Genomic DNA, 14526 nt, shown 5'->3' on the forward strand with positions numbered 1-14526 from the left:
TGGAAATTAATCATGTCATTGATTGGAAATAAATTGGAATTTCATTGGAATTTATTGGAAATTAATCGTGTCATTGATTGGAAATAGATTGGAATTTCATTGGAATATATTGGAAATTAATCATGTCATTGATTGGAAATAAATTGGAATTTCATTGGAATTTATTGGACATTAATCGTGTCATTGATTGGAAATAAATTGGAATTTCATTGGAATTTATTGGAAATTAATCGTGCCATTGATTGGAAATATATTGGAATTTCATTGGAATTTATTGGAAATTAATCGTGTCATTGATTGGAACTTAATTGGAATTTCATTGGAATTTATTGGACATTAATCGTGTCATTGATTGGAAATAAATTGGAATTTCATTGGAATTTATTGGACATTAATCGTGTCATTGATTGGAAATAAATTGGAATTTCATTGGAATTTATTGGAAATTAATCGTGCCATTGATTGGAAATATATTGGAATTTCATTGGAATTTATTGGAAATTAATCGTGTCATTGATTGGAACTTAATTGGAATTTCATTGGAATTTATTGGAAATTAATTGTGTTATTGATTGGCAATAAATTGGAATTCCATTGGAATTTATTGGAAATTAATCATGTCGTTGATTGGAAATATATTGGAATTTATTGGAAATTAATCATGTCGTTGATTGGAAATATATTGGAATTTATTGGAATTTAATCATGTCATTGATTGGAAATCAATAAACCTCATGGGGGTTTCTTTTTGAGCAGTCAGATGGTTGACTTTCACCTTTGTCAAACTTTGTGCTGCCACTAAGAATTTTAGAGACTTGTTGAAAACTGATGTGCTGAAAGCACTGATTGTGTCACGATGATCAGATTAAAGTGATCTTTAACGATTCTTATCACGATAAGAACCCCAGACCCGCCCCTTTAGGACTCACAGGTTGGTGCAAAACATTAAAATCATTAAAGCTGTTGTTGCTGAGATCACGTAGGATGTTCCCAAAAACAAGAGAGTGTCCTGCTCAGAGTGATGCATGGTGGTGGAGGAAGAGACCTTTTAGAAACTGTCCTAATGAATCATTATTTAATTAGATAGTTCTGCAGAATCCCTCCTTAAGTGGAGATAAATACACACACACAGAGAGATCTGTACGGCAACAAAACACTCAATATTCAACACTGGCGTGTTCTTTAAGATTAATAATGATTTAAAAAAATTAATCAAGTGGAACACTTGTGGCTGCTGGACTTGTGTGTTTTGTTGTGTACGTGACTGAGGGCAGGGAGCTGAGCATGGTGGGCAGCCAATTTCTCACTTATTTGAGTTGTTTTGGGACTTGGATGAGGCACATCTATTAGATGCAGCTCTTGGGCTGGGGCTGCTCTGATTTAACTGATGGTTCTGGTACCCAGGTCTTGATCAATGGTTTGTAGATGGAAAAATGATGGGGATGTTTCTAATGGCTGTGTTAACCTTGGGAGAAGACACAGGGCTGCCTCACTGCCCCCAAAAATGCATAAAGGAAACCAGCAAAAGCCTCTTCTGGGGGTGAATTTAATTCCTAGACCTTGCCACCTTTTAATTTCTATCCAGAGATCCTAAATGAGGCTCTCTCACTCATAAGCCTTATGCTGCCTTCCCTGATTTTGCTTCCTCCTAGAAGGGTAATCTCTTATGGCTCTGATCGAAATATAAAGTGACAGTTCATTTCAGTTTAATCAGAGTAGTGGATCAAAACAACAAAAAAAAATTAGGATACAACCTTCTATGCCTCTTCAGAGCTGTTCAGTTTGGGATATTTGTTTGTGGGCTGTTTGTATGGCTTCAATTCTTGGTCATGCCAAAGAAAATCTGAACCCGTAAGGAACATATTCTCTGGATTTGACTCATATGTCAATGGGATCCTATTGTTCTAGTTCAGTCAAAAAAAAAAAAGTTAATCTTGAGCAACAACACCCAAGAGATTTCTGCTATTGTTAGACAAAGACAGTAAAAAAGTATTTTATAAATATTAGGCATTGTCTGATTGGCAGCAGAGTTCAAGTTTTAAGTTTGAATGGGTGCAAAATCCTTTATGAGTTACCAGAAAGGTGTTTGCTTGACCATCTCTATTGTGAGCAATGAGACATCCCACTGGGAAATATTGATGTGCAATGGAAAGGAAATATCAAGTTTGTTAGATTATTCTGAGGACTAGAGGAACATTTAGAGTTATAAAATATGCATATCGAGTCTCAGAAAAAAATATGGCTTTAATAGGGATTTTTGTAGATTGTCTAGTTCAAATTCTATCTCCAAGTAGGACTGTGCTCAAAATTAATCCAGAGCCTTCTCTAGCATGAAGGTTTTAAAACAATATTCCTATTGTATTGCTAACCAAATGTTATTGGCATGTCCCCCCTTTCAGAACCATAGGACTCCTAATAATGACATTATTCTGTGCACTTGGGACTTGTTTTTCCACTCTCTGTTAGTGAAAAATGTTGGGGAAATGATGATAAATCAGACCAGCAGTGGCATTTATCATCTGTGTTTTGGTTTGAGTGAACATGAGCAGCTGACTGGAATATTTATTTGTACAGGGTAACAAGTACAGGGGATTGACCCCTGTCCTAGGCTGACTTCATGATGCTTCTATCCCAAATCACCATTTATTTTATGCTTGTGGATACTTTGCTTGTTAAATAAACAGCTTTTTGCCACTTTTCTCCAAGGAAATCTTTTCCAAACCAAAAAGAGGCTTTGGGTTTTGGGGAGGATCTGCTTTGTAGAGGGACACCTTGGGAAGTTTTGTCCCAAATTTGCCCTAAACCAAATTTGCCCTCCCAAATTTACCCTAAACCAGGATAACCTCCATCCACCTTGGCCCTGCATTACAACTGGACTCTGACACAAACCAAAATTCCACTAAATCTGTAAATAAATTCGACTCGATCCTTGCCAAAGTGCTCTGAAAAACCAAGGATCTCATAGACTAAGTTCTGCAAAAGAGTTGTGCATGAAGGATTCATTGATTTGCCAAGGAACCCCTGAATTTAGGGCATGTGTATGAGGCCTGTAATAATTTAAAGCTATTTATGTTCTCCCTTCTATTCATTCCAGGGGAAGTTCTTTAAATACATCGTGGGCACGTTGTGAATTATCATTAAGGCTGACTTGCACTATATTCCTGTTTTATAATTGCTTCTTTCAGATTAGTGACAATTCTATATTCTATTTATTCTTGTGTTGGACACTTTTTAAAGCGAATCCCTCATTTAGCAGGGGTTAATTAAAAGTTGGTATTTCTGCAGTGCTGGGTATGAATTTAGCTCTGCTCATTTGAAAGGGTTAATCTTTAGTTCAGTGGTAGTCACCCACTTTTTTATTTGGAGTTATTTTGTCAGATAAAATCAGATAGTGCTCTTCTGCTCTAATTTTGGGGATGTTCTTTTTTGGAGGATTTGTAGAAGGGATGCTGTGTTTGACATTTTATCATCCCTTTCTTTCTATTAAATGGATATGACCCCTTGTTTCTGCAGTGACAGTAGTTTTAAGGAGAAATTGGGGGGAAAAAAAAAAATCCAAACATATTCTGTCCTGTATGTTTTATTCCCTCGTGTGCTTGTGTATTTTCATGGGTACTTGGCTGAAAACGTCTCCTGAGTAATTAAGCATATTCAGAAGTAATTCATTGTCAACAAACCTGTTTTAACAACTTTTTTATTGAATTGATCCTCTAAGTGCACACGTGTGGCTGTTCCTCACTGAAGGTCACAGTTATTCCTGTTATCAGTAGTCTCCAGGTTAGTGAGGATGTCCTTATCCCAGATGTGATGATATCCTGGAATCATGGAACCCTTTTTTCATGGAGTCCCTGGACTGTCTTTCCCAGTTCAATCTCCTTCCTGACCATCAGAGAAGATTGTTTTCCCTGCTGGGAGAAGGTCTGAGTGCTCCCACTCTGAATCCAACATTGCCAAAACATCCTATATGACACATCCTTAAAATACTCCTGCTTTCCTTGGATATCTGGGTATTTGCGTTACTGAAGAGAAGTGTTCTCTTGTGTTTAAGGAAGCTTTAGGGAATAATAATGCAGGCTCAGATGTAACTGAGGTCAAACAGGCAGCCCCATAAAGGTTCTGACTGCTGGGTGCTTGTGACTCATTACTTCAAACACAGAAGCTGTAATTTTTAAAACATGGTTTGTAACGAGCTGATCAGAGTGCAAGGAGAGAGGCTGAAAAGTCTGGGAAAACATTTAGGGGCTGAATTTTAGATTTTAAGTGCTTTTGACTGGTGTGTACAAAATGCAAGAACCTGGTTGTGATTTAATCTTTCTTGCAAAGAAAATGTTATAACCAAGCAGGGGGGATGGATGGATGGATGGATGGATGGATGGATGGATGGATGGATGGATGGATGGATGGATGGATGGATGGAGTTTAGAGAGCTGGGATCAAGCTACAGTGAATCATTCTGATTGCCATCTCTCAGAAAGTGGTCTACTCACTTTCTGACAGGAGAAAAGCCTTATGGCACCCTGGATAATTTCCTTGGATTTCTTGTGTTCAGGCTCCTTTTACAAACCCAAGACGACATTAGCTACAGTTTAAAAATAATAAACAAAACTAAACCTATGACTTCTTTGGGAGACACGTGGGATTAGAGAGGTTTCATACATAATACAGTAAATCCTCTTTTGGTGATGTGTCTTAGAGCCTTAACAGTAAGTTAATATTTGTTTCTTTGTTATGAGTAAGATGATGTACAGGTTGTTTGTTGGCAGTGTTAGAGCTGGCTGATCTATCAGCTACATGTCCTATACCTACCAAAAAACCCCAAAAGAAAGTCAAGCAGAGCTTCAGCCAGCCCCAGAACATCTGTGCTCCAGGGACTCTTCTCCTATCTAAGACTTTTATCCTTCCTCTTCTTCCAGTCATATTTTGTTGGTGTTTTTCCTTTGGTCTTCAAAACATTTATGTCCCTGTTGTCCAAGGAGGAAGCTCCTGGTTTGTAACCTGCAGCCTGCATGGCCTCAGCCACATGGCCACAGTTCTCATTTCTAAGAGACAAATAAAAAAATTACTGTTCCTTCTTTCTTACAGCTCCAAAGTTCCCTCTCCTTTGATGCTGTGGTTTGGATTAGTGTTTCAAGGAGCAATGTTGTTGCTCTCTCCTTTCAATGCCATAAAGGTAGTGCTCAGCTCCCTCCCTCCCTGGCAGCAGGGAACTCTCTCAAGAAGAAATTCCAATATTTTTCCAGCTTGGCTTCTTCTAAAATTGTACCAAATCAGCTTCTCAAAGGAATTGAGATGATGGATACTTTGCAGAGCTGTGTCCCTTGGGATATTGAAACACTGGGCCAAAGTGAGGTCCACCTCATTTGTGAGAGCAAAGCTTTAAGTGAGCAGTCAGAAATTCAGATCCCCATCTAGGAGAGATAAATCCATCCCCCTGTGGCTGCTGAAGGGGGACAGAGGGTCCTGTCACCTCTAACCTGAGTGGCTGAGTCACATCTCTGCCCTCACTGGGCAAGGTGGCATCAGGATTGGGGCTGCAGTCCCCGTCCCAGGGAACTCAGTTGTGCTATGTCATTACTGAGTTATGCTCTCTTCATAAAGGCTCTTTAGTTTTATGGTGTGGGAAGAAAAGGGGACACAAATTATTTAGTAGTAGACTTTTCAAATTCTTCTTGAGTCTGAGCAGGAGTACCTTTCTGAAATGGTCTTGGAGCAGCTGCACTGTTTAATCTCAGCAGTATTTTTCCTTCGGTTTTAGGCTCTGAAATCATTAATTTAAGTGCAGAGGATCATAAAATCTATCCTCTGCTCAACATTCTGTGTCTTATGTTAATTTCAGAAGCTTTTATATAATTTTATTTCTTTATCGATCTTTCCACCTTAGCTGGAGCACTGTAAGGAATTTATTCAAACACCTTGTAGCTGCATAAATGTATATATTAATATATATGTGTATATACATGCATGTGTCTGCAATACTTTGGCTTATTATTACCCCCATAACAACATGGTTCAACAAGCAGCATTTATTACAATAACAAAAAGTGTCTGCAGTCCCAAAGGCATCTTTAGAGAAAGAAAACGTATGAGGCTCCTAAACCTAGCCAAGTGGAACGTGTTAGTTGTTGATATGTTGCCTGCTATGTGCAGCACTAAATATTTTTAAAACAGTAATTAAAAAAAAAAATAAAATTGTTCCATGTTGTTGTTGAGGTGGCTATGATATATAGAGGGATGTAGTGAAAGTTTAGGTTTTTGTTTATTGCGGTGGCATGATGTTTTATATATATATATATAATTTTTCATATAATATAAATATATATTAGTATAGTTCATATTAATATATTTTATATTATATATTTTAATATATTGAAATATTAATATATCTATTTATATATAACATATATTGTATATTTTATATATTAAATATATATTTTATATATTATTATTATTATAGTTCATATTAATTTCTTGGTTACAATAAATTAATATAATATTTATTAGTATAGGGTAGTTTCCACTACTGTTTTTAGTTAGCATTTATAAAACTTTTTTTTTAATATTTTTTTCTAGTTGTAGGTGGTTTTTTGTTTATTTTTTCCTTCTTGGTTTCCATGTCAACAGCCTTGGTAGAAATTTCTTCCAGGGGTACACACAGATTTTATCAATTAACTCTTTCTGGCTCACAGACCAGCTGTTAGCCCCTCCTACAGTTCCAGAATCTTCCCAAGTCTTTTCTTCCATGGACTCCACATCCTCTTGTGCCATTTCAGCTTTGGCCACTAAAAGAGGGCTTAGTGTTGCAATGCATTTCCACACCCAAGGAAAGGATTCTGTGTAAGGAAAAGAGTTTCAGTTTACCTCTAAACATATTGGGAAGTTAAACTAGATTTTTCCATAACCTTCTCATTGTAATTGGCCCAGACCCAGCACAGGGGCACTAATTCAGGAGTTTTGGAGATGTACCTCAAAGCCTGGTGCCAATTTCCTTGGGCAAGGTGACAAATAACCCACCTGGACCATCAAGTGCAAAAAAGACTGCACAGAACAGCTCAATTGCTTTTTTGGACTGCCTTGACAGTGTAAGAGTGTTCTCTACACTGAGTTCAACTTACATGTCTTCCTTCTATAATGTTTATTATTTTTTCTTTTACAAAGCTTGTCCAGAGAAGTTGTCTCACTATCATTAAGCCACTCTGAGAAGTTGCAGGTCAACCCTCAGCCTTGATACATCTTCAGGGAGCCTATTACACTCTGGCCACATGGAAGATTTTATCAGGGCTGCATCACTTTGTCATGAGCTGCAGGTTGTGAGGTCCCATTCTTCTTGTTCCTCCCTCCAGCCCAGCCTTGTTTGTGCTTTTGGGGCTTGAAAGTTGTCCTTGGTGTGCAGCAGGAAAAGGGTTTGTTTTGTGTCCCTGCTGTGTGCAGAGAGCTGACTGGTACTTGCTATAAGGCTCAGAGCTGCACCCCTGGGCAGCACAGAATCTGTAAATACAAAAACTACAGCATCACCATGAGGCAGAGCTGCCATGAGCTGTCTCTGTGGGGTTGGCCCATGTGGGCAGAGCCACAAAGGTGCAGGGTGGTTGGGAAGAACACATGGACTTCCCATCAACGGGCTCATTTTGCGTTTCTTTTTGGGTTTTGTTCGAGAGGTTTCACTCCAGCTGGTCTTTCTTTACAGCTGTGTGTGTGGAGATGGATAATTTGGCTCTATTTGGCTGTGATTTGTGTATCAGTTCTCAGATATAGTGGAAGGAGGAGGAGAAGGGATCATGCAGGTCTTCATGGAGCTCTTTCTTGTGCTCAAGCCCCTGCCTGAACTCCTGGCTGCAAGCACTTTACTATTTGTAGAGCTGGGAGCAGAGCATTGTGTGCTGTTGTTTCCTTTTCTGAGTTCAAGGGAAGGGAAATCCTCAGTGTGCTGCTGTGTCTCCATCTGGGACAAGGACAGACAAACCCTCTGCTGTGGGTGTTGCTCCAAAGCTTTCCTGCTGGATCAGATAACTGCACAATGACACTTTGCCTTTTTTTAGGTATTCCTTGTACCGAGCACTGGGGGATACTGCAGGCATTGGGAAAGCCAGCAGTATTTTAAAGCATAAACTTGTGCCTGCTGCTGTCAGATGGAGTTTCTCAAACATTTAAAATATCACGTTAATGCAAACATGCAGATGAACTGGAAATTGGTTTTTATTTTTTTTTGTTCTGCAGCCTTCTAGTGAGTTGTTAGTTACCTGGAGCTGAATGGAAGGTGTCAAATGATGGAATTAATTGTTTTGTAATCCTGCTCATTCTATGTTGCTGTATAATATGAAAATGTCATTCATGCATTCAACTGGACAGAGAAATGGAGAGTTGCAATTTGGAGCTGAAAAGAAAAATAGTGACCTGTGTGACTGTTGTTAAAGGATACCCATATCCTTTAAGATATGCCATGAATGCCTAGGATGTTTTAATTTGTATTTATCTTGGATTTTATGTCTTCAGTGTGAACTTTTAATGACTTTGTAGTTTAACCTTGTAGGGACTTGGTCTCCCTTTGCTGTCATCTAGTTTTCGTGCACTTCTCTCCCACTCAGCTTGCCACGCAGCACTTGTATAGTGATTACCTAATGCTGCAGTTCCCCTCCTACTTAGGTGGAGATCTCTTCCATTCCTGCAATACTGCAATCCTTATTCCACAATGGGGCTAAAATCCCCCCAAAATGAGAGCTGGTGAGCCTGTGTAGTGACTCCAAAAGCCTGCTTTCTCGTCCTAAATCAGGCTGTGCTGTAACTGGAAGTGCCTTTGTTTGGATGTGCTTAATTGCAGCCTGCATTTTGCAGGGATCTGTGCAGTTCTGACAGAATGACTAAAACCCTCTAGCGTTAGTCAGCCTGATCTGTGAATCACGTACCACCGATGCTCAGCCTACTTATTTCCCCAGCAACAGAGCAGGGAATCCCAAAGAAGGCTCAGTTTGACACACACATCACTCCCAGGTGGGCTCCTCTTCATTTTCCCCATCTCTCCCCAACTCTGCATGCAGCAGAGTTTCCCCTCCAGAGGCAGAAAAGGATGAAGTTCATTTTTGATGGCTGACAATATTTGCCCCAAGAGCTGGGAATTTCCTCCCTGACCCTCTCTCCTCTCCTGCTTTGCACAAGCCGGTTCAGGGGTCACTCCCTGCCAAGGCAAAGGTAGCAAATTTGAGAATTTAACTAAAATTTACTGTCAGAGTGACTGAGGAGCAAAGCCCTCTGGCCAGCAGGCTGGAGTGGGAGCTGGACCCTGGTGGCAGTCACTGAGCTGGATGGGGACAGGGGTGGGTCATGTCCTATACCTACCAAAAAACCCCAAAAGAAACTCAAGCAGGGGTTCATCCAGCCCCAGAACATCTGTGCTCCAGGAACTGTTCTGCTATCTAAAACTTTTATCCTTCCTCTTCTTCCAGTCATATTTTAGTGGTGTTTTTTTCCTTTGGTCTTCAAAATATTTGTGTCCAAGGAGGAAGCTCCTGGTTTGTAATCCTGCAGTCTGCCCCATGTGCCTCAGCCACACGGCCACAGTTCTCATTTCTAAAAGAAACAAAACATCCCTCTCTGTGATTTGTCCCTCACACTAACCAGTGTCTCTCTCTTGTTCTCTTGTCTCCCCCCCAGGAACGAGTGGAATATCTCTTTCTCATAATTTTTACAGTGGAAGCATTTTTAAAAGTAATAGCCTACGGACTTCTCTTTCACCCCAACGCTTACCTCCGCAATGGCTGGAATTTACTAGATTTTATAATTGTGGTAGTAGGGTGAGTACCAATGGCTTGTTCTTTGGGGCACTGCACATCTGGGGATATTTGGGAGCATTGGGGTGGGTGAAGGCTTTATTCCATCCTATTTCTATGATAAACACCCTTTTTTTAATGGTTTGCAAGACAGGGAAATTAAACTACTCTTTGGGAACCAGGAAGAAAAAGAGATAGCAGCTCAAAGCTGTTGGATAAAGCAGTTGCCTGAATGGGCTTAACTGCAAGGAAATGTATTTGTTTTTAAATCTGTATGAATATTTAAAAAAATAATAATATCTAGGTAATCCCTTAATTAAGATTAAGGGTTTGATACAGATAAATTCTGCCATCTTGTGAACTTGTGCTGATGTTTCTCATTTTGAAAAGTTTAAATCCCAGGTTTTCCTACTTACAAAAAATAGTTCTTCAGTTCAATTGCGCTGCTCAGCTGGGGATTTCAACACTCTTAATTTTGACCCTTTTAATCTTTTAACCTTTTCAAAGACTTGTTTTACTATTGTAGATCAAATTGCTACTTTGAGCTGCAACCTTTCTAATTCTCTTTATTCCTCCCCATGTTTTTCGAGTTTGGCATTTAATTTATTTGAATAAAAGCAAAATAATACACCTTCTGCTTTTTCTACCTAAGGGTTAGAGATAAGCAAGGAATTGGAATTGTGGTTGTTGAAGGGAAGAGATGAAGGATAAACTACCCCTGAATACAAAGGGAACAAGTATTTCTTTGCCTGAATAATTTGTCCCATCCTCCCACCACTCCATTGTTAGAGAGTTCCATCGCCCACAAAAAACTTGTAATCTTTTCACCTCTTCACCAAAGAAACCCTTCATCAGCTCACAGGGAACACGTCAAAAGGGACACCCCTAGTCATCAAAAACCCCCTCACAGTTTCTGCCCCAAAACAATCCTCCTTCCTGACCACTTTTGTGATGGCCCCAAAATATTTAATCAGCAAAGTGCTGTGTGCTTCCCAATACCTCCCACTTCCCGTCACCACGGATGGGAGTGGGTGGAAGGAGAATTCCCAGTGAGGGGGAGGCAGAACAGGCTGAAAACCTATTCTTAGTCTCAGGACCTCTTGAGCTCCATGTGGGCATAAAGCTTTTCCCTACAGCAGTGCCCGTTGTGTTTCTTATTTTTTCCTACCCCCATAGCACATCAGCACCTGAAAATTGGAAAATTCTAACCCCCTTCCCCTGGTATTGATGTTCAACTCCATCATTGGTTCTGCCTTTGAATGCCCTCAGATTTCTCGCCTGTTTGGAAATTGCTGCTTAAGTTGAAGAGAGATTGAAGAACAAAAACTCCTGTGAATGTGATTATTCCCTTCTCATTTTTATGAGAAAGAGGCATTTTGAAGAGAGGGCACATTGCCTCCTTTTTTTCCATTGGATGTGAGAGAACAAGACTCCAGAAATCACAGAGCAGTGTTATATCTAGTTTAAGTGCAGTCCTTTCCAATTTTCCCACTAGGGCAGTTAATCAGGGAGATGATATTCAGGCTGAAATTAATTCCCTTGCCAACGACAGAAGCTGCAGCTCTCAGCTCTCCTCTCTCTTTTTGCCTCCAGCAGCTCTTAGTCACTCGATGGGGAACAAAAAAAAACGTAACTGGGAAAGGATTACATGAGTATAATAAACATGGCCAAGACCCCAAGGTCTGTGTTGAACAGCAACAATCTCAAGTGACAGATCCCACTTCAAGGCCAGATGGGTTCCTTTGATGTTTATCTGTTTAAACTCACTGTGGTGCAGTACCACAGCCCAGGCTGGTGTGCTGCTTTTCCTCTCCACAAAATCTACTTGGTGATACCATCTGCTCCTCTCCTGCCCTGTCTCCTTTTCCTGGGGGCTCCTCTGAAATCCCTCAGTGACACGGTGTTTAAACTTCAGTGCAGTCGAATATTTTGCTAGGAAGGAAAGCCCCATGGAAAAAGGTTTAAAATAAATTTTGGAGAGAGAGAGAGGAAGGATGCAAGTGCTGATAACAACATTTCCTTGTGGTGCCTTTTTTCTGCCTATTGATGGAGCTATTGGAGAAAACTGAGTAATTTGAACACAGCTGGGGCAGAGGACTGAGAGATTTATTTGGTGTGTGGGGCAGAGGATGGTGTGACCATGGTAATTACCATTTGTGCTTGCCCTGCCTTACCAATCCTCTTCATTTTCAATTACTGCCCTTGCTACAAAACATAGCTTAGGTGGGAAGCATTTCTTCGAGTTCTAAGTTAAAGGAGAAAAAAAAAAATATAGATTTTAGATCTTTCAAATCCACCTATACTCAATCCACCACATATAACTCCAATTGGTAAAAGCACATCTGGCTTCCTTCACCTTGAAATGAACTCTACCTTCAGCGGAGTAAGAGGAAAATGGACATGTGTAGGACCAGGTATAAATCTCAGAGGAGAATCACATTTCCTGTAAAAATTGTTTATAACAATGTGTCTGTGTACTTCCCCCTGCCCTCTGAAGGTAGGGGGGTGTCCAAAGGGATTTCAGAGCCAGTGATTCACAGGAATATGAACAGCAGCAGAGGGAAGCACTGAACACACCACTGCTGTGTTTTCTGGTGAAATGATGCATTTTACTCTGTAGATGTAGAACCTTAACATTTTTGAAGTGTGGGAGACCTGCTTGTTCATCAGCTATGTCTTTTGGAGCTTAAATCTGGCTTCTCTTTAAATAGCCTTTGACCTTGCCATAGCAGCACTTTAAATGCTGTTTTAAGAATGTCTGTGTGAGGGTATCAATCAGATACATCATTAATTAAATGTATAGACCAGACCCCTGAGCTGCACAACCCACAAACACTCATGGTTAGGCAAATTGTCTCCCACTCCTCCCTTCATTTTTTTTTTGCTGTTCCTTTTTAGGAAAACACTAAACCTTTCAGCTATCACAGTGATGTCCCTCAATATTAGGAAATTTCTCTTGAGAGAAGACCAGCTTGACAATATTGTTGATGGAAGAATATCTGTCTTGCCTGGCGGTGCTGTGGTTTGTCTGCCAAGCACAGCCATTCTCCAAGGACCTGTAACTATTGCCAGAAAAAAGAAAAAAAAAAAAAAAAAGAAAAAAAAAAAAGTGTTGTAATTTGAAAGGCAGTATTACAGTCTTACTTGGGAAGGTGAGCAGGGAGGATATTTGGACAAGATGTGAAACCAAAATGTGGTCACAGTTTGTGTCTTTCTGAAGACCTGGGGGGAGTTTCTGGAGGGCAGATCCAAACTGATTTTCACACTCACAAATCACAGGTGAACTGTAAAACACTGTGAAAAAAACCTTTGTGTTTTACTCTTTTTTTTATACCTAAGAGGATTTTTTTCAGCTATGTTTTTCTGCTGATTTTTTGCCTTAGAAATACCAAGCCCTCTGTCTCCTTTCTTTATTTTGGAGGCCCTTGACAAGTTCTTTTTTTATGCTATAAAAATCCCAGTGTAGTCCCCACAGAGGAAGAGATGAAGAGCAGGTTACAGCCTTATCATGCTGCTGTTGGGGTCATCTAGCAAAGTGAAAACCCTTTTGATATATCAAATGTCAAAAGGGAAATAGAAAAATATGAGAAAAAAAAAAAAAAAAAAAAAACACACAATGAAGCTTGCTTCTTACTTCAGAGGTGAATATAAAAAACCCCAAAGAAAGCATGGAGTATGTCTATACATGCTTGTGATAAAAATTTGGTTTTCTGCTCTTCTAGTTCATGTTTATCAGATGAATTTAGTTAAGCCATGTAACCATGTCACAGTGAAATTCAGAAATCAAGGTGATGCCAATTGTGCTTCATCAGTGGAAAGGATGATATCCAAATGTGAAAACAGGGCATGAATTTAGGCTGGCAGAAAGTTAAGTTAGGTGGAAAGAAATAAGGTTGATGTCTTGTTTTTTTGGAGGAGGTGGGGGTTTGATGGTGAGATTTTCAGTGGCCACAATAGATCAGCCCTCTTGCCTTTTTCGTACCAACCAAACTCTGATTTTTCTGCCAGCACAGTTTTCTCTCAATCTGTGTTTGGAGAATGGTAACTCACCTTCTGATAAAAAACTGCACCTCGCTCCACCACACCCACTGAAAACTTCCCCAAAAGTTTTTCATCAAAGAGCAGAATTCCCTATATAAATATAAGATAGAGAAGTGCTCTGGCCTCATCTTTTTTTTACCAGTAGTTTAACATCCATCCAGCTGTTTCAGTCGCAGAAAACAATTAGCTGCAAAAACAAAGAGCATTAGATATCTGTACATTGTGGATTTCTGCCCCATGCCCTGATTGAGGGAGGTGGTGAGGACAGAAAATAAGAATTGACGTTCAATAATAAGAAAATTAGAAGATAATAATAATAATAAAAAAATAAGAAGTTCAATAAATTTGAAGAGTGGAGTAGAGATTCAGTAGGCCACACTGGGTACAATCTAGCCCCAATAGAAAAGGCAAAGAGAGAGAAATAAGAAGTTGTAATGCACTAGTAAAAAGCAGGAAAAACTGTATTAGGAGCCTTTTTGCAGCATTTTTTTTTCCTTTAGAGGATCCCAGGAGGCTGGGACTGTTGTATGGGTATGTCACTCATCACCCGTCACAGGAATTCTGTGGACTAGAAAGACAGAAATGTTTGACTGTGAAACAGAGCACATTGCTGGAGCTTAATCAGTGCCTTGCTGAAAACACATTAGGCCAAATTTGACCTACAGTGTTTCTATTGTGAAGACCAGCAGATAATTGCAGCTGTATAATTTGTGTACATAGCTCA

The 14526-nt window shown here is 39.7% G+C and overlaps 1 protein-coding gene across 18 annotated transcripts in view; it reads left to right on the forward strand.

The window, feature by feature from the left end:
* Positions 1 to 14526, forward strand: part of CACNA1C (calcium voltage-gated channel subunit alpha1 C) — a gene marked incomplete at its 5' end in the record, with an annotated part of 450110 nt that overhangs the window by 249645 nt on the left and 185939 nt on the right. For all 18 annotated transcript variants that reach the window (XM_083858937.1, XM_083858940.1, XM_083858954.1 and 15 more), the window contains one exon: positions 9646 to 9785. In XM_083858937.1, the coding sequence (XP_083715063.1) occupies positions 9646 to 9785 (140 nt within the window). The remainder of the gene's footprint in view (positions 1 to 9645; positions 9786 to 14526) is intronic.

Source organism: Zosterops lateralis, assembly GCF_965231275.1.
Source record: "Zosterops lateralis genome assembly, chromosome: 4".
Classification (NCBI taxonomy): Eukaryota; Metazoa; Chordata; class Aves; order Passeriformes; family Zosteropidae; genus Zosterops; species Zosterops lateralis.